We start from the raw sequence: 19649 nt of genomic DNA, 5'->3' as shown, positions 1-19649 counted from the left end.
TTTCGTGGGGTGGGGGCGGCAGGGACTTCGTCCCGCATGCCTTTTGTGGGGGGGGGCGGGGACTTTGTTCCCCTACAGATTTCGGGGGGCCGAATGCACTGGCATTTGGCCTCACCGAGATCCATTGTGGAATTCTCTGACATCCCTAACTGCCACCACCTGCTCAATCACCTTGCCCCAAAATGGCAGATTCGAAAGTGGGCAAAAGTTGTCCAGTACTTGGGGATCCAAGGAGGGCTTTTTAAAAAGTGGTCTTATCACTGCCTCCTTGAGAGTTGATGGCATCACTCCCTCCTCAAGAGAGGTGTTCACCACCAGCCTGATCCCCTCACCCAGCCTCTATCTGCAGCCCATAATGAGCCAAGGTGGGCAAGGATCAAGTAAGCAGTTGGCCGGCTTCACAGATGAAAGCCCCTTGTCCACTTCATCAGAAGGAAGAAGCTGGAACCAATCCCGCAAAACTGGTTTGCGACAGACCACCCCTTGCTCACTAACTGTATCCACAGCACATGGAATAACACTCTAATCCGATCAATTTTATCTGCAAAGTGCCTTGCCAAGGCCTCACAGGAGGCCTTAGAATGCTCCAGCAGTTCCAGAGCAACTGGACCGACCAGGCTCCGGACCACTTGGAACAGCCTCCTGGGACAGCACTCTGCAGACATGATAGACACAGCATAATATTCCTTTTTTGCTGCCTTCACCTTCACGTGATATGCTGAAGATACAGCTCTAGCCTGTGTCTGATCGTCTTTGGAGCAAGACTACCGGCACTCTAGCCGTCTCACCTCCTGTTTCAGAGCTCGTAACCGCGGATTGAACCATGGTGCAGTCCGAGCCCTGTTCAGGGGGAGAGGGCGTTTCGGAGCCACCCGATCTAATGCCCGAGTGATTGCAGCATTCCAGCCACCTGCCAGGGTCTTGACTGAGTGGCCGTTTGCATGCTCCAGAGAATCCCCAAGCACATTCAGGAATCCATTTGGATCCATAAGACGCCTGGGGCGGACCATTTTAATGGGTCCTTCACCCCTGAGGAGGGGTTGTCGAACCGAGAAGTCTAACGTCACCAGATAGTGATCTGACCATGACAAGGGGGTGGTGGATATACCCCCGACTTCCAGATCACTCCCCACTTCTCCAGAAACAAACACAAACACAAGGTCTAGCACATGACCGGCTACATGGGTGGGCCCAGTTGGAATAGGGTGCAGCTCCCAGGAAGCCATGGTCTCCATGAAGTCCTGAGGTACCCCCGTGAAGATGGCCTCTGAATGTACAATGAAGACCCCCAACACCAATAAGTTAGGGGACTGCACACTCACATCAGAGACCACCTCAAGCACCTTGGCCAGGGAGTCAGTCATGCAGTGGGGTGGGCAGTACACAAGCAGAATCCCCAGACTGCCCTTCATGCCCAACTTCCAGTACATGCACTCAGCAACCCTGGTCTCCCGGAGAGGGGGTCTGGTAAAGCCCAAGGTAGATAACAGCCACTCTCCTCCCCGATCCCCAGCCCTCGGCTGCTGTGCATACAAAAAACCACCTGGACACATGGCTGCAGGAGTTGGAGCAGCAGCCTCAGCCAGCCAGGTCTCCATAATAGATGCCAGGTCCACACACCCCTCCAGGATCATGTCATGGATGAGGGAGGTTTTCTGGGTAACAGACCTGGCATTGCAGAGCAGCAGACGAAGGCTGGAAGGTGGAGTCACGCCTCCCCAGCCATCCTTTGGCTCTGGACAGGCCCAGCACAGGGGACAGGTATTACACATCTCTCGCTTGTTCCCCATACGTGGAATGGCTGCCCCAGTGCTCTGCCAGCACCTGCCACCCAGCCTCTGTGTGTTCTGGCCCCCAACACTCCCCCCGCTGCCTCCGTCAGGTGGACACAGGCCCCCTCACTCCCACCTATCAGGCAGGCTGCCCACCCCTGAAAACACAGCAGAATCCCCCCAAAACCCACTCCCACCAACAGTTAAACAAAACCAAAACAGTACATCCCCCTCACAAATACTGCCAGGCAGGAGTCCGCAGAGAGCAGCCAGCAGGTCCTGGATCTCCCAAGCCACCTCAGCCAGCTAGCTTATATAGCCCTTCCAGGAAGGGACACCTGGAAGTTGTCAGCGCAGCTGGCTCAGTGCCTGGGGGCCTGGTCCTGCAGGAAATGGTGGTCTGCCCGGCAGAAGTCCCAAGGGAGAGCAGTGGGGGTGGCGGCAGCAGCAGCAAGCACGCCCTCTTCCCAGGTGGTGGCTTCTCCTGCAGATCCTGGCTCTCTCTGTAATCTAATCATTCTAAGTGATCTTCTAAAGATCCAGCCTTGTTCATTTATTTCAACTTTAACTTCAGCAATACCTACATTAGTCTTTATTTGTTCCGCTTCATTTTGTATCCTGTTTTGTTCTCCCCCTAATAACTGTAACTACTTATCTCATTGGCTGATTGTCCTGTAGAGTTTTCCAATTGCTCAAATGTCTTTTCTAATTTGCCAAGCCCACAGCTAATTTCACTCTTTACCTGATCTCATCTCACAATTTAAAATTATCATCAAATCACTTCATCAGTACATTTTTCAAATCATCTAATGCAGGTTAAATTATCTCCATTGTTACTGAATTTTTCTTTGTAGCTGCTTTTGAGGCCATCATAAAAAGTAATATACTTTCATTTTGGGTGGCATTATTAAATGGTCTGAAGTACTTTGATTCTAGCCATTAATAAAAATGTTCTCTTAACATCCCATGTTTTCAAATTAAAATGCTTTAGTGCTATTTAGCTATCAAAATGGTATTCAAGTATTTTTAGATGAAAGTGCCTTACATTCAAGACATCACCTTAAGTAATATCAGCAACCATTATAGTACTTACCTAAATACAGCAGATCAATGTTCAAGTTTTTATGGATCCAAGTTCTATTTATTAATCAGAGTACTATCCTAAGTAACAACAGCTCAGTACAATTTAGAGTAATAGTATTGTTGTGATTAGGCACTAGGTAGTTCCTTTCTTCTTAACCCCCCCCCCCAATCTCTGTTAGCCACTCAATCCCTTCAGTTTACTCACATCATCTTAGAAGAGGCTTTTCCTCCCATGTGAGAGAAAAAGAGGACAGTCTCTGATACTTGCTGTGTTCAGTTTCTATAAGCACTTGTATGTATATGTATGTATATATATAGATATCTGATTAATTTAACTAGTTATATGTTATAGCCCTAATAAAAATAATAGTACAGAAGAAAAAGGAAACAGCATAACAAAAAAGTGTATTGTATGAGATTTCTCAAAATATTTTGGACCAACTGAAAATAGTTCTTTCACCCTAAAGAACTTGTGATGTTGCTAGACTGGGATACTGGTAGACTGGAAAACATGAGTCCCTAGAGCTCATAATGGACTCCTCAAATATGAAGCCAGCATTACAAACCTCTGTTCTCTAACTCATAATTTAATCTGAGCTGGAATTCCTCTCTCACCCACACAGCCCCCTTCTCCTCTCCACTAATCAGTCCCCTTCCCTCCCATCCTGCTTCCCTAGCTGGCTCTCCAAGGTGGCAACTGGGGAAAGGGAGAGGTCTTTCCCCCCACTCCCTTCTGTACCACTTGGTGTACTGTTATGCAGCATACCAGGCCAGGCTGCATGTAGCTCCTGGGAAATGTAGTTTTGCAAAGTGAATTCTGACAGTGAATTCAGATTGGACCAGAAATGAGCTGACCTGGTTCCCAGTTTTGGGAGAAGTGGCACAGTTTATTTCCAATCCAATCCAACACAAGACAGGGGGAGCTCACCTATTGCTACTAACAACCCTCACCCAACAAATAGGCAAACTACTGATCACAGTCCTATATATAATGCCCAGACAGCACCCTGCCATACATGGAACACAGCACTCCAGTAGGATACAGTTTAAAAAAATAGAGATGTAGCATATTTCTAACTGGGAGATAAGGCCATCAGAATTATTATGGCAACTCAAACTAAACAGCCTTCTAGCTCTGCATCCTTCCTCTGACAGCAAATGCCTCCACAAGGATCACAAGCACAACATGATAGAACTATTCATATCCTGTTGTTACTTCCCAGTATCTTGTATGATGAGGTATTTTATCCATGCACTATCAGTCAATTTTACTCTTCACACTTCATCTAATATAGTTACCATAAAACAAGGGTCCCCAACCTTTTCGGACATGTGGGAATATTTGGGAATTTGAGACCATGCTGTGGGCACCATCACAAAATACCTAATCACTGCATCGCCGCTTTGACGTCTGCCTGTCTAGTCTATGGATCTTAGGCTGCCCCTTAGTCAGAAAAAATGTTTGTCTCATGTCTATTGGACACCGCAACATCTCTTTAATATGGGATTGTCTGTTTCAGCTAACTGCTGGTGGTGCAATGCATCTAATGCTTCTTTTAAACGTATGTTTTCGCAATGTCCAGTAGTTGCAGGGGAGTTTATTCCACAGATGCATTTTGGACTGGAACAGTCTTTAATATTAACTGATATATCTGCTCTTCTAAATTATTTTCCTGCTTCACGGAAATTAACAAATGCTCATTGTAAATGGATTCTCTGTACCCTCTTGACAGCTAAAAGACTGATATTACAACCTTGCAAGGATAAATACACACTTCCTATAATGCAGTGGATTGGGGACCTTTCAACGCTTTCAATATTTGAACCGGTGGCATATAGACACCACCTTCAAGTGGATACATATTTGAACATTTGATCTACTTTTGTTGAAACCCAAAATATAATTAATTTATATTGCTAGAAGGTTGTATGCATTTCATACAAATCCATGTATGTATATTTAAAAAATGGGGAAAATATATTAAAAAATTGTTAATTTTTTTTCAGGTTCCCTTGGGCACCATGTTGGAGGCCCATCTGCGGGCACCATTGGAGGTGCCCATGGGTGCCACAGTGCCCACGGGTGCCACTTAAGGGACCCACAGATTCCACTTTTCCTGAGTCACACAGATTCTGCAGACTTGTGGTTTGTTTGTTTTTACTTTCCAGAACATTATGCAAATTTAGCTGTAGAAATATACATAAAATTTTAAAACCACCATGCAAAAATGTATATTTCCTCCATAGTATAAAGCATGAAAATTCACTTTTGGGGAAGATTTGCGCATTTGGGGGGAACTGGCGCTTTTTCACAATTGCGAATATGCACAAATTCAGGAAATTGGGAAAAAATCCAATTCTGTCAATGAGCAGACAACAGAATGAAAGGCACATGACAATCCATGAAATGCAGACACAACAGATTTTATAAAATCTGTACATCCCTAATAGAGGCTGGAAGCTATCTCCACCCCCTAGGAGTTGACGGGGCAAGCTATTTCCCCTCAGCTCTGCTTTCTTTAAGTGGCAGAACTGAAATTCCCTTTCTGTCCCATGAAAGAAAAGATTGTCAGCTGTCATTCGTGGCTTATGAGAGGATCAAACTTAGAGGTGAATTATCATCTGAGTTACTGAGTTACTTTTTTTCCATTACCTGCTGGTTTTGATAAGCAGTGACTGTGGTGAAGACCGTCTCTGGGAAGTTGAAGGTTTTCACCCCATCACCTGTGGGGACTGGCTTTGTGGGAGACAGGTCACTGCTAAAGTCTTTGCGGATAACATGGACACGTGGTTGATACTTATGCATTGAGTGCAGGATTATCTTTGAAAAGAGTAAAGGAAAGGGAGAATTATCTGAAACGCACTAAATTTGAAAAATAATTTCAGAACTGAGATTAAGGGAGGTGCACTGAACACCCAACATTTTAGACTACTGAGTTCAGAATTACAATCTTCATACTAGTGGAGCGCAAGTTGGCCCTGCCACACAGCAGGATGAAACAACATACTTCAGGAGACATCATGGGAGGGGGGGAGGGGGGTTGATGAAGGTAACAATTGGTTTCCAAATAGTGTAGCAAGACTTTTTAAAGGCATCCACTTAATTTGGGCCAGCATTGATGGAGTTCCTTATGCCGTTATCAAAGTCTTCATCTTCAGGTACTGAGCCTGTTTCTAGAAGGAGAATCTGTCAGTATGAGAAAGATTTTATCATGCAACAGAGACCAACAGGCAGCAGTTGGGGAAGCACAGAGGAGTTGCTTTGGCCCTGGAACTTGGAGCAAGGATGCTGTGTGAAGGCAGGAACCATCCACAGCAGAGAGTGACAAGGCTAAAGTGAAAGGGTGTTGAAAATGGGTATGAGATATTAAGTAATTTTCATCTGCTCCTTCTGTATTTTGGCAGAACACACTCAGGAATAGGTATAATCCCTAGGACTCTATATGCCTGTCTGGCTTCTCAAGTTAATGCCTCAGAAAGTAGATGGGGGCAGGTAAAGAATCCAGGAGTAACAGTTGTGCTAAATCTACCTTCTGTTCCCCTCCAACAAGTAAGATGGTAAAGTTCTAAATGCTGGTTTGTGGTTCAACCAGAGGGTTATTATCTGAGGTTTAGATGAAGGTGGCTTGTAGTGGAGACACCTGGGGGATTGCTGCCTGCAACTGAGTTTGTGTGTCCCCCACACACACACACATTCCAGGTACATATCTGGGAGCTGCCTTGCCTGGGGGAGACTTGGAGTGCTGAAAATAGAATGTGCTTCTTTCTGACTTACGTGGCCTTGGTCATCCAGCTCATTGTTGGTCAGTTTGAGTTTATCAAAACTGACAACTTGTCGCATCCAGGTGTCTCCAGATGCCAGGGAGTCAGGGTGGATATAAACCCTTGGAGGCACAGGGGAGTCGGCATTGCCTGCTACCATCCATTTGGAGCTGTGATACACATACCTGTGAGAAACAAGGATGGGAGGAAGGAGACTTTGTTACTTAAAGTGCGCATGAGCACGCACACATACACGCATGCACCATCACCACCTGCAGCTTCTTTCTCCTTCTTTCCTCCCTTTCTTCTGCATTCACCAAATAGCAGTCAGGCTTTCAGATTATATGCACAGGAAGGAAACTATGTGCGTTATCTTTAATGGAAACCAGATGATACCTGGAACCACTTCCTCACTTCTGCATCTCTATTAATCCTCTTTTCCAATTACTGTCCCTAGAAAACTTTGCACATGGGGCAGACTAATTGGTTAACCCTACTAATCCACAGATGAAAGCCTTTAGATATAGTAGGAAGTATTTCATTACTTGCAGATGGCTCCTCTAACACACTCTGCACCTGCAGATGCCTTGTGTTTCTCAGATTACACTGTGGACATCCACGATTTTATCTCTAAAAATCCTTAGTTTGGAGTTCATTTTGATGTGTGATGACATTGGCTGCTATATCGGTGGTGTCCATTGAACTGAATAAGAGCCATGGGCACAGCTGCCCGTATCATAACAAACCAAAGCTAATGTATTAGCCCAGCTTGAGACAGCAGGGATCACTCTGGCATGGGTGATATATGAGGAAGCTGGGTGAAACTGAAAAGGACTGGGGCAGGCTAACAGAACATGCCAGCCTGAACAGGATCTCTTAAGGACCCCCACAGATCTCTTAAGGACCCCCAACACAACTATGAAGGAATATAGTGTTCGATTATCCAGAACAAGCTGTCCCCTAACCATTTGAATGGGTTGGCTGGAGAGGCATCTGGAAAGGTTTTCATTACCAAGTTGATCACCATTTGCCACTAAATGGTAGCGAAGAAATAATTTTGAAATTTCATCCAAAAGCTTTCCATATATTGGAACCACAGTAGGTGGCCTCAGATTCCCTGGATTCTCTGTTTTAGTACAGGAACTCAAGCGTCCTTTGTTCTTGAGAGCTGTCCACTCTCCAAAGAGTTTTAAAGGTCATTCATTGCTAGCCATTCCACATCTTTGTTCACGTGGTTCTTTCATCATGAAAATGTTATTTTGTCATAGATGCCAGGACCACGAAGGCCAGAAGTTCATGTTCCTCTTCCTATTTTTGGGAACCTGGCTGGCCCCATAGAAAACATATGACAGATTCTGCGAACCTGTTGATCACCCTGGCTTTTGGATTCTCTTTGTCTGTGCTACAGTATTTCATAAGGCTGTGCTGATCTAACATTCATTTGGTTAGCCAAATGTTCTCTAGAGTGCAATCCTAGGCATGTTTAGCCAGGAAAAAAGTCCTGCAAGGTTTAGTACTTTTTTCTGTCTAAACATGCATAAGATTGTATCATTATCCTGTTCTTGTCTTGCCCTGATCTGCACTGCTTTTGTAAACTAGTTAAACCCTTTTCTAAAATACACACAGAATGTCTTCTTGATGCTGGGAAGTGTTGGAAATGCATGAATTTTTCTTTTCTTTTTTTCCTTCTCAGCCAGCTTTATTTTATTTTTTTTTTATTTACAACGACTGAGCTCACATGGTTGCTTTTTGGCTAAAAGACAACTCTTCCTGCCATTTGGAGGCTCAACTGTGCCCAGCTTTGATAGGGAGGACACCTAGATCTGTAATGCGTTGAAGGTAGTGCAACCATGCACATTTTTTAGTACCTCATATGCACTGAGTATGTTCTAGTGATGGTGGCATCCAATGATATATGAAGGGCAATGATATCTGTCTGGAGGACTTTACAGTGAGGTTACCGGAGTTTCTAATCTAGTCTATGCACCTTACTTCTATGGCACAGAGGAGATAAACAGATTAGGCACTGTTTGAGAGCCCAAACCAATCTATCAACGGGGGGCGGGGTCCACAGCAATGGAAGGAGAAGCGAATGGAGGAGTACCGGATTTTTTTAAAGGAATCAGCTTGCCTGCACTTTGGTCCATGCTGGGCTCCACGAGCGAGTGCTCCACAGCAGTAAAAATTGCTTCACAGAACATACTTCCTGGTGGGGGTGGGGGTTGGAGTGGATGTCATCTGATTGGCAGGGATTGCTCAACCAAAAGAGAGCCCCCCCCCACCCCCCTTTCTCCTTTCCCCTAAAGCTCCAGATGCACCTGCATTTCAGGAGCAAGACTAATTGACCACAATGGGAGTTACTTCCAAGTAGACACACATATGCTTGTGCTGGGAAAGAGGGGGGAGAAACAGGGATGGGAAACCAGCTCCCTTTCTAACCCGATGCTGCACACGATCTCTATAACAAAGATATGAAGTAGTTACTTCCTAAAGCAATAAACCAAACAAGGGAGAATCAGAGCCTTGAGATCAAGCTTTAGAATATTTAGGGAATTTGTGCTTTAAACTGTGCCATTTCAATTGAGGGGGATCTCTGTATATTCTGATGTGGGCATTCAGGGGACAAGCCTCATTGAGCACAATGGGAGTTACTTCCAAGTAGACACACATATGCTGATGCTGGGAAAGAGGGGAGGGAACACCCCTTGACTGTGGTCACAGTAAAAGGCACACCCCTGGGCAGGGCTAGCATACCCAAGATAAATGTGGGGGTTGGGCACACAACAACTACACCACCGAGAACCTCACTTGAGGAAAAGGATCAGACTTTAAGCAGTCTTAGGAAATCTGGTTTTTCCCTGATAAGCTCCAGGATGGCTGCTGGATGGCCACGACGTGATGTATCCCTAATGACCTCAAAATGCAGCCTGCTCAGACTAAATCGCTGGTGGAGACACCCCCTGGGATGGGTTAACAGCCACATCTCAGAGGGATGATAGCTAAGAGCCTTGTCATCAAACTACATCAACCTCTGAATTGTTTCCCCAGTCTTTCCCCAATTCTACACACAAATGTGCTTTGCACTGTGATGCTTGTATTCCTGGGGTGTTTCCAAATGAGGTTTTTTATCATGTAATTGCCTCATTCACAAAATTTTATAGGAGGTCCCGATGACATCGTCTTCAACTTGAAACCCTCCTGCATTTCCACAACACATTTTCTGTCTTTTTTCTTTCTACAAAACAAATGTTAAGGAGGAAAAGATGGAATAGCTGAACAACGTCTTTCGATTGTTAATACTAGAAGCCTTCCACATGGAATCACCTCTGCTCTCTCAATGCCAAATTGTTTCGAAGCAGGCTATTCAGTATAAGTTGCTCAGGGTGTCAGCTCCACATTACTCATCCCTAAGCCCCCTGGGGGCACAATTTGTGCGGCTGCATACATAATACTTCCTGCATTTTCTTCCTCCCTCAGGAAATGCAGAAGAAATTATCCCCCCACACCTATTTTTATGGTATATAATATTTTTAGTGGTGTGATGTGGTATATTCCTAATCCTAAATAACTATTTTCTTTATGCATTTTTTGCCCATGTGTTTCCAGTGGAAAGCGCTGGTTTTAACTTTGAAAGCCTTAAATGGGTTTGAGCCCAAGTTACATGAAGGACTGCCTTCTCCCATACCAGCCTGCCTGCACCCTGGGGTCATCAGCAGAGGCCCTTCTATCATGCTGGCCACCAAGGGTGGTTAGGCTTGTGAGTACAAGGGAGAGGAGCTTTTCAGTAGTGACCCCATAACTCTGGAATTGGCTTCCGTCTGGGGTTTGACAGGCCCCTTTGTTGCAGGTCTTCTGGTCAGGAAGGCTCTGAAGACCCACTTGTTTTCCCTGGCCTTTCTATAATCTGTGGGCTGCAGATTATATTGGTATTATCTGTTTTTATAGTGTTTTATAGTATTGTATTTAATATGTATTGCTTTTTATTTGTTTTTGCATATTTTTGTATTGTTTTTATCTTGCACACCGCCTTGAGAGGGTTCTACCCTTAAAGGCAGCCTAATTGTTTTAAAAAAATAAATAAATTTCGAATGCTTCTGGGAATTTGGTCTGACAATGAGCTTCCTTTCTCTTTATAATGGTGAATGCATTTATCAAGCTTTCTTATTCTCAATGGAGCATTTAAAATCATTCTTATTCTTTAGCAGTTCTTACCTGTATCTCTTGTTATCCACAGGCACAATGTCCATGGCTATATAATACTGCTGGTGAGGGTCCAACCCTGTAATCTTTACTCTCATTGCAGGAAACATTCTCCTACAAAAATGGGGAGAGGGGGGAGGGAGAGAACTGGTCAATGCAGTAATCATGATAAGCCTAAGAGAGCTTTCTTTACTGAGATAGGAATGTACCTCCTTAGCACATTAGAAATGATGGAACCTAGGAAGCTGCCTTATACTGAGTCAGATCATTGGTCCATTTAGCCCAGTATTGTCTACTGTAACTGGCAATGGCTCTTCAAGGTCTTAGGCAGCTGTCCTGTCTTTCCCAGCACTGCTACTAAGAGCTAGAGATACTGAGAACTGAATCTGGGGCTTTCTTTATGCATAACTTGTGGCCCTCCCCAACTTTTGTACACCATGAGTAGCTTGATGATATAGCCAACCTCAGTCCAATCACTACTTATTTCCAACTACTTGACCACCCATTCACTATTTAAAGTTTTGGTTTCTATGTTCTTGTAGCCAAATTTGTTGCCATAAAATAGACTTCACACAACTTGTGAAGTCAACAAGCTGAACATAACCACCAGCCATGCCTTGTGGTTTATCTACCCTATCCCCTGCCAACATTTCATAGGAGAAAATAGGGATATTCTCTCTCTCTCTCCCCTCACCCACTCAATCATCACCTCTGAGCGATCCCATAGAAACTGTGACATGGCCACCATGTCCAAAATAACCTCCTCTATACCAGTCCATAAGAGACATTTATGTGAGAATCCCTTTATACAAAGATGATCCACATTTACTAGTAGGTGCTGCTCAGTGAATGAGAGAGGCTAGCTGCCTTGCGCCTATCCATGCTCCCCTGCTCAGGGGAAGTTTACTGGAAGTGCTGAATTGAGCCCCATAGTTCACCCCACACCACTCCACTGTCATCCACCATTTAAGGAAATTGCTCTCCTGGCAATTTCCAGAACCCCCTTAGCCCAGCAGGTTCTGTCACCTCTACCAGACTCCATCCATCCTGTAAGGCTCCACTCCATGGTCTAGAAGATCTCCCACTTAGATCCCAGCCCCCCGCCCCGTTTCTCATGATCTGAGTGTCTGGAGATCTGACACCCCCACAGTACACCTTCTTTCACAGCCTTTCCTTTCTTTCTTTTTTAGTGTATGACATTAAGGTGGTCATAATTGAAATGTATAAATTCTGCTGCAGTTGTAAATATGTCACTAAATCAATATGTAATGACCAGAAAACAATCATGGAAGTTGTTTGCATGGTATAAACAATTTGTGACCTACCACACAAAACGTAGCCCAGGGGGTCATCTACACATGTGATTTAGTGCAGAGGGAAAGCACTTCAGGGTTGTTTGCGACACATGTTATCGTTGCCACCCTGCAGCAACCCTGCTGCTTCCCCCTTGAAAACACGCATTTTCTGAAAGTCATTTTAGTATGTATTTTTCCTTGCTCTCTTCCATTAGACTAGGAGAAGAGACAGCACATGTGGCAGAGCATTCTTCTGCACTGTAAGACTGATGTGCTGGTTTCATCTATGTGCTATATTTTTAAAGGTGTGCTATCGTCCTGTCCACCCCACCCTACCCCCACCCCAATTGATGGCCACACAGATCAGTTTTGCTTGGAAAGTAAATATCTGCCTAGTGTCATCCTGGTATTTCACCATGTGACGACAGCGGGCATATTTTAGATTCTAACTACAGGGATTCTACAACTACCTCTTGTTAATTCAAAGTGTTGTCATATAATGGAAGCAAGAAATCATACCTAATGGAAGGTACAATGCTTTCCACTCATGGAACATAAATTCACATTCACATTTGGAGTGCTCAAACTGCTTACATATATTACCTCATAGCAAGGTAAGTCAATATTAATACCTCCATGTTGCAAACTGGGACTGATGAGAAAATAGTGGCTTACTCAAGGCCACCTGGTGAGTTTATAGCTGATGTGAGATTTTAACTGTGGCCTTTCCAGCTTTCTTTAGCCAGCACTCTTCATGGACGAGCAATCAGTATATATTGAAAATAAATTTGTACAGAAGTTAAAACATGCACTCCATATAAAAACACCTTTCTCCAAGATAAAATCCATTTACAAAACACAGAATATTACCTGCTCTGTATAGTCTTTAACCATTCAAACTGGTCATCACTCAGTGACAAAGAATAATTTATAAAAACAGCTACAGGGATTCATATTTCATTAACATGTTCAAATGCATTTGAGGATTTGCAGCATGCTGTCATAAATAACATCTCATAATTTCTCCAGCCATTCTTGTAATGAGCATAAACTAGTCTGGCAACCACTAATGCATTTAATACTACCTCACATTTCTTTCTATGGACTATATCGAGTATAAAATTAAGAAGACAAACAAGACGTTCCATAGGTATGTTAACATTAGTAATGGTAATGGGTGATATTGCTTGGGTAATCATTTTCCAATATGCTTGAGCTTTGCAGCACAGCCACCACATGCAGAAGATAATCTGCTCCGTTTTCAGCACAGAACAAACTGTTACTGTTTCCAACTTTATAGATATTGCCTGATTTCAAAGGTGTTAAAATGCCATTGCATTGCCATTTTTATACACTCTCTCAGTGTTAAGTTCACAGGAAACTGACTTAGTCCAAAAAGAAAGACTATACTTCTGGTGAAATTTCCCTTCATAGATCTGTTCCCCATTTTTGTTGATAATATTTTACACCTGCAGTATTAATGTGTATTAAAATATAATATATTTTGGAGAAAATATTTGTGCCTGGATTCAAAACCAGTTCTTTGAAAACTGTTGTGTTACTTAGAAGTGAATATTCTCTGATTTGTGTTGACATAAAATTCCTTATCTGGAGATATTGAAATTAAAGAAACTGAAGTTGGGACAGTCAGTAGCTATTAGCCACAATAGCTAGATGGAACCTCCACTTTAGAAGCATTATATCACTGACTACCAGACACTCAGGACAAACAATGCGAAAGGTGTTCTGTCTTCATGCCCTGCTTGTATGTATCTCAAAGGCCTCTAGCCAACCATTGTTGGAAACGTCATGCTGGATTCGATGGACCTCAAGTCTGATTCAGAAAGCCTGTTATATTCTTAAGTTCTTACCAACATTTCATCAACGTACTTTCTGTCTTTCAACAGAAGTACAAAGCCAGTTTCACAAGAGTCAGTCATATGAACAACCCCACAGAAATAAAGCAACACTATTAACATGAGCAACAAGCCAAATTAACATTAATAGAATATATGCCAGTGATCATTTTCCCATAGTATGTTCATCATAGTTATTTCTAGGGCTAGACTGAAAGTATTAAAATGACATGATTGTTTCTGCAACCAATGGCAAATGAATATTTCATTTATTACATTTCCATACCTCCCAAAAGCCAAAACGCTCTGGGTGGTTTACAAAGATTAAAACCCTAAAGAATATAATATAATAACATAATAAAACCAACATACAAAAATATAACAATTTTTAAAAGTCAGCAGTAAATTCCAGGACCCATTAAAAACCATATTATATGCTGTCAAATGGCTAGGAGTAGAAAAGAGTGGCTCCAAAATGATCACAATATTGGTGCCTGGTGGACCTCACTGGGGAGAGCATTCCATGATTGGGGGCAGGGGGAACCACCGAGAAGGCCCTCTCCCTTGTTGCCATCGTCTGAGCCTCTCTCAGAGGAGGCACTCGGAGGAGGGCCTCAGATGATGAGTATAGTATATGGGTAGGTTCATCCTGGGAGGGGCACTGCATCAGGTATTGCGCTCCTGAGCTATTGGTCAAAATCAGCACTTTGAATTGGGCTCAGAAGAGTACAGAAAGCCAGTGCAAGCAGGCCAGAAGCAGTGGGGCTGTCTTCACAGGGGATTTCCTGCATACTGGGAGTGTTTTGAGTAGGGCTGTGCGCCACTTTGGTCTGAATAATGAATACCAAAGTGAAGCGGGCTGCTTTGGAGGTGCCTCGCTGTGATCTGAAGTGGATCAGAACAGCATCGAGGTGCCCCAAAGCAAAGTGGCTGATCGCTGAGGCACCTCAGTCTGCCTCAGAGCTTCGGAGTTACTGAATCCATTCCCAGACAGCCTGTCTCTCAATGTATCAACTTGCAAGAAGATCAGGGAGGGGGCGAGGAGGTAATGGAGGGGGGAAGGGGAGAAGAAGGGAAGGAGGGATGGGGGAAATGGTGAGCCTTGCGAACGGCAACTCCAGTTACCAAATTAAGGCTGAAATTAACCCAGCAGTCTCCAATCAGTGACAGTGGGGGGTGGGGTGGGGACTGGACATATTGGAGAGATTTGTTGTTGTTCAGTCGTTCAGTCGTGTCCGACTCTTCGTGACCCCATGGACCATAGCACGCCAGGCCTTCCTGTCCTGCGCTCTCTCCCGGAGCGTGCTCAAGTTCATATTCATTGCATCCGTGATGCTATCTAGCCATCTCATCCTCTGCCGTCCCCTTCTCCTTTTGCCTTCAGTCTTTCCCAGCATCAGGGTCTTTTCCAGGGAGTTTTCTCTTCGCATTAGGTGGCCAAAATATTGGAGCTTCAGCTTCATTATCTGTCCTTCCAATGAGCACTCAGGGTTGATTTCCTTTAGGATGGACTGATTTGACCTCCTTGCAGTCCAGGGCACTCGTAAGAGTCTTCTCCAGCACCACAGTTCGAAAGCATCAATTCTTCGGCGCTCAGCCTTCCTTATAGTCCAGCTCTCACAGCCATACATTACTACTGGGAAAACCATAGCTTTGATTAGACGGACCTTTGTCGGCAAGGTGATGTCTCTGCTTCTTACTATGCTGTCTAGGTTGGCCATAGCTTTCCTCCCAAGGAGCAAGCGTCTTTTAATTTCATGGCTACAGTCACCGTCTGCGGTGATCTTGGAACCCAAGAAAGTAAAATCTGTCACTGCTTCCATTTCTTCCCCTTCTATATGCCAGGAAGTGATGGGGCCAGATGCCATGATCTTCGTTTTTTTAATGTTGAGTTTCAAACCAGCTTTTGCACTCTCCTCTTTCACCCTCAACAAGAGGCTCTTTAGATCCTCTTCGCTTTCTGCCATTAGGGTGGTATCGTCTGCATATCGGAGGTTGTTGATAATTCTCCCAGCAATCTTAATTCCGACCTCTGATTCATCCAACCCGGCATTTCTCATGATGTACTCTGCATATAAGTTAAATAAGCAGGGTGACAATATGCAGCCTTGTCGTACTCCTTTCCCAATTTTGAACCAATCGGTTGTTCCATGTCTGGTTCTTACTGTTGCTTCTTGACCCTTGTACAGGTTTCTCAGGAGACAGGAAAGGTGGTCTGGTACTCCCATCACTTTAAGAATTTGCCACAGTTTGTTGTGATCCACACAATCAAAGGCTTTAGCGTAGTCAATGAAGCAGAAATAGACGTTTTTCTGGAATTCTCTTGCTTTCTCCATGATGCAGCGAATGTTGGCGATTTGATCTCTAGTTCCTCTGCCTCTTCGGAACCCAGCTTGTACTTCCGGTAGTTCTCGGTTCGCATACTGCTGAAGCCTACCTTGTAGGATTTTGAGCATCACCTTGCTGGCATGTGAAATGAGCGCAATTGTGCGGTAGTTTGAACACTCTTTGGCGTTGCCCTTCTTTGGAATTGGAATGTAAACTGACCTTTTCCAGTCTTGTGGCCACTGTTGAGTGTTCCAGATTTGTTGGCATATTGAATGCAGCACTTTAACAGCATCATCTTTTAGGATTTTAAATAGCTCGGCTGGAATACTGTCATCTCCGCTAGCTTTGTTGTTACTAATGCTTCCTAAGGCCCACTTGACTTCACTCTCGAGGATGTCCGGCTCAAGTTCAGTGACCGCACTATCATGGCTATCAGGGACATTCAGAACTTTCCTGTATAGTTCTTCTGTGTATTCTTGCCACCTCTTCTTAATCTCATCTGCTTCCGTTAGGTCCCTGCCTTCTTTGTCCTTTATCATGCCCGTCTTTGCACAAAACATTCCCTTGAGATCTCCAATTTTCTTGAAGAGATCTCTACTCTTTCCCATTCTGTTGTTTTCCTCGATTTCTTTGCATTGTTCATTTAAGAAGGCCTTCTTGTCTCTCCTTGCTATTCTCTGGAACTCTGCATTCAGTTGGGTATATCTTCCCCTTTCTCCCTTGCTTTTTGCTTCCCTTCTTTCGTGAGCTACTTGTAAAGCCTCATCAGACAGCCACTTTGCTTTCTTGCATTTCTTTTTCTTTGGGATGGATTTCGTTGCTGCCTCCTGAACAATGTTACGGACCTCCGTCCATAGTTCCTCAGGCACTCTGTCTATCAGGTCTAATCCCTGAAATCTATTCCTCACCTCCACTGTATATTCATCAGGGATATGATTTAGGTCATACCTGAACGGTTTAGTGGTTTTCCCGACGTTCTTCAATTTAAGCCGAAATTTTGCAAGAAGCAGCTCATGATCTGAGCCACAGTCAGCTCCAGGTCTTGTTTTTACTGACTGTATGGAGCTTCTCCATCTTTGGCTGCAAAGGACATAATCAATCTGATTTCGATATTGACCATCTGGTGATGTCCATGTGTAGAGTCGCCTCTTGTGCTGTTGGAAAAGAGTGTTTGCTATGATCAGCATGTTCTCTTGGCAAAACTCTATTAGCTTTTGTCCTGCTTCATTTTGTACACCAAGGCCATGCCTGCCTGTTATCCCGGTGATTTCTTGACTTCCTACTTTAGCATTCCAATCCCCTATAATGAAGAGGACATCTTTTTTTGGTGTTAGTTCTAGAAGGTGTTGTAGGTCTTCATAGAACCGATCAACCTCAGCTTCTTCGGCCTCAGTGGTTGGGGCATAGACTTGAATTACTGTGATGTTGAATGGTTTGCCTTGGATTCGTACTGAGATCATTCTATCATTTTTAAGATTGTACCCCAGTACTGCTTTTCCCACCCTTTTGTTGACTATGAGTGCTACTCCATTTCTTCTAAGGGATTCTTGCCCACAATAGTAGATATGATAGTCACCTGAATTAAATTCGCCCATGCCTGTCCATTTTAGTTCGCTGATTCCCAAGATGTCGATGTTCAATCTTGCCATCTCATGTTTGACCACCTCCAGCTTACCTTGATTCATTGATCTGACATTCCAGGTTCCTAAACAATATTGTTCTTTACAGCATCGGATTTTCTTTTCACCACCAGACACATCCACAGCTGAGTGTCCTTTCGGCTTTGGCCCAGCCGCTTCACTCTTTCTGGCGCTACTTGGAAATACCCTCTGCTCTTCCCCAGTAGCATATTGGACACCTTCCGACCTGAGGGGCTCATCTTCCGGCGTCATCTCGTTTAGCCTTGTGATACATTCCATGGGGTTTTCTTGGCAAGAATACTGGAGTGGGTTGCCATTTCCTTCTCCAGTGGACCACATTTTGTCAGAACTCTCTGCCATGACCTGTCCGTCTTGGGTGGCCCTTCACGGCATAGCTTATGGCTTCATTGAGTTACGCAAGCCCCTTCGCCACAACAAGGCAGTGATCCATGAAGGGGATTGGAGAGATTACCCTGCTTTCATTTCGTTGTGAGAGAGAACGTGCTGGTTAGAGTTGGAGGTGGTGGGTTATGCGTTGTTAGAGAGAGTTTTGTGTGTGTGTGTGTGTGTGTTTGTACTGCAGTGTTTATCTTTCTTCTTCCTTCCTAATTCAGCTATTCCCTTTCTTTTGTAGATCCTTTATTTAAAAAAAAAATTAAAAAGTACTTAGTTTGAGTTTCCTCCTTTCCTTGCCTGGTTCTTTGCCTCCACCCCCTGCCCCACCCTTCTCTAATAGGTTTTACCTTTCATTCTTTTCTTGTTTTTTTTTAAGTAACGTACTTTCGTTTTTCTTGCCTTGCCTTGTTTTTAAGCTTCCCCACACACACACACCCTTTTCAGTTTTCAACCATCAGTTTTCCCTTACTTTCTGCCTAGATTTTTTATCTCTCTCTCTCTCTCTCTCTCTCTATATATATATATATATATATATATATATATATATAAAACTTCCCTTTCTTTGTTCTTGGCTCCCCTCCACCCACACCCATACCCCCGCCCTTCTCAATTCCTGTATTCCTTCCCTTCCCATTTTTTTACTCTTTTCCCTAAAAATAAATAAAAATAAAACCCTTTTCTCTTCTGTTAGGACTATAGATACACACACGCACCCCTATTTGCTTATAGGTAGTTCAGTGTTTGCTTTTCTTTTGCTAGTGTGTGTGTGCGCGCGGGCATGCTTGTACTGTGGCCAAGCAAACAGTGTGTGGCAAAGAGCTACACAGTCCACATTTCAAAAAACAGTGGGCACAGCACTATGCAGCATATATTATTTAACTTTTATACTACACTGTGTGGCAAAGCAAGCCCAATATGAGGCATCTTCGGGGCCTTGGCAGGGGCAGAGGTGGGCAAGGTGCTGGTGGGGAGTCGGTTAGGTGCTGGTTAGGTGTTTAAGCTGGGTTGCCCCCAGTCTGGATAGCGCATCTTGGTGTAGGGCAGCAGAGTGCAGAGGCCAGTCACAGTGCCCGGAGGTCACTGTCTGAGAAGACTGGTGCAGGTAGCAGCAGTAGCACTCTTGCCAGAGGAGCAGCATCTCCTTCTGTAGTGGAAGAGGGGAGCCAGCTGATGGGCCTTACGTCCAGGTAATGTGTATTCCCAGGTAATGTGTATTCCATTCAGCCAAAGAGAGCCTGAAGTCATCCACTGTGAAGCTGAATAGGAAAGTAGTACCAGGGGAGAGGGGTTATTTGCACCAAAGAAACCTACAGCAGA

The 19649-nt window shown here is 44.1% G+C and overlaps 1 protein-coding gene across 1 annotated transcript in view; it reads right to left on the bottom strand.

Annotated features, from left to right (window-relative positions):
- Nucleotides 1-19649, bottom strand: part of TBX15 (T-box transcription factor 15) — a 171104-nt gene that overhangs the window by 55150 nt on the left and 96305 nt on the right. Inside the window, exons 3-5 of the mRNA XM_084832192.1 lie at nucleotides 10830-10931; nucleotides 6631-6802; nucleotides 5509-5676 (exon numbers count right to left, since the gene is read on the bottom strand). Coding sequence (XP_084688318.1) covers nucleotides 5509-5676; nucleotides 6631-6802; nucleotides 10830-10931 — 442 coding nt within the window. The remainder of the gene's footprint in view (nucleotides 1-5508; nucleotides 5677-6630; nucleotides 6803-10829; nucleotides 10932-19649) is intronic.

Source organism: Heloderma suspectum, chromosome 2 (assembly GCF_057233095.1).
Source record: "Heloderma suspectum isolate Gila_16-S chromosome 2, 16-S_ref, whole genome shotgun sequence".
NCBI classification, from domain to species: Eukaryota; Metazoa; Chordata; class Lepidosauria; order Squamata; family Helodermatidae; genus Heloderma; species Heloderma suspectum.
This window is presented reverse-complemented; position numbering and strand designations above follow the sequence as displayed.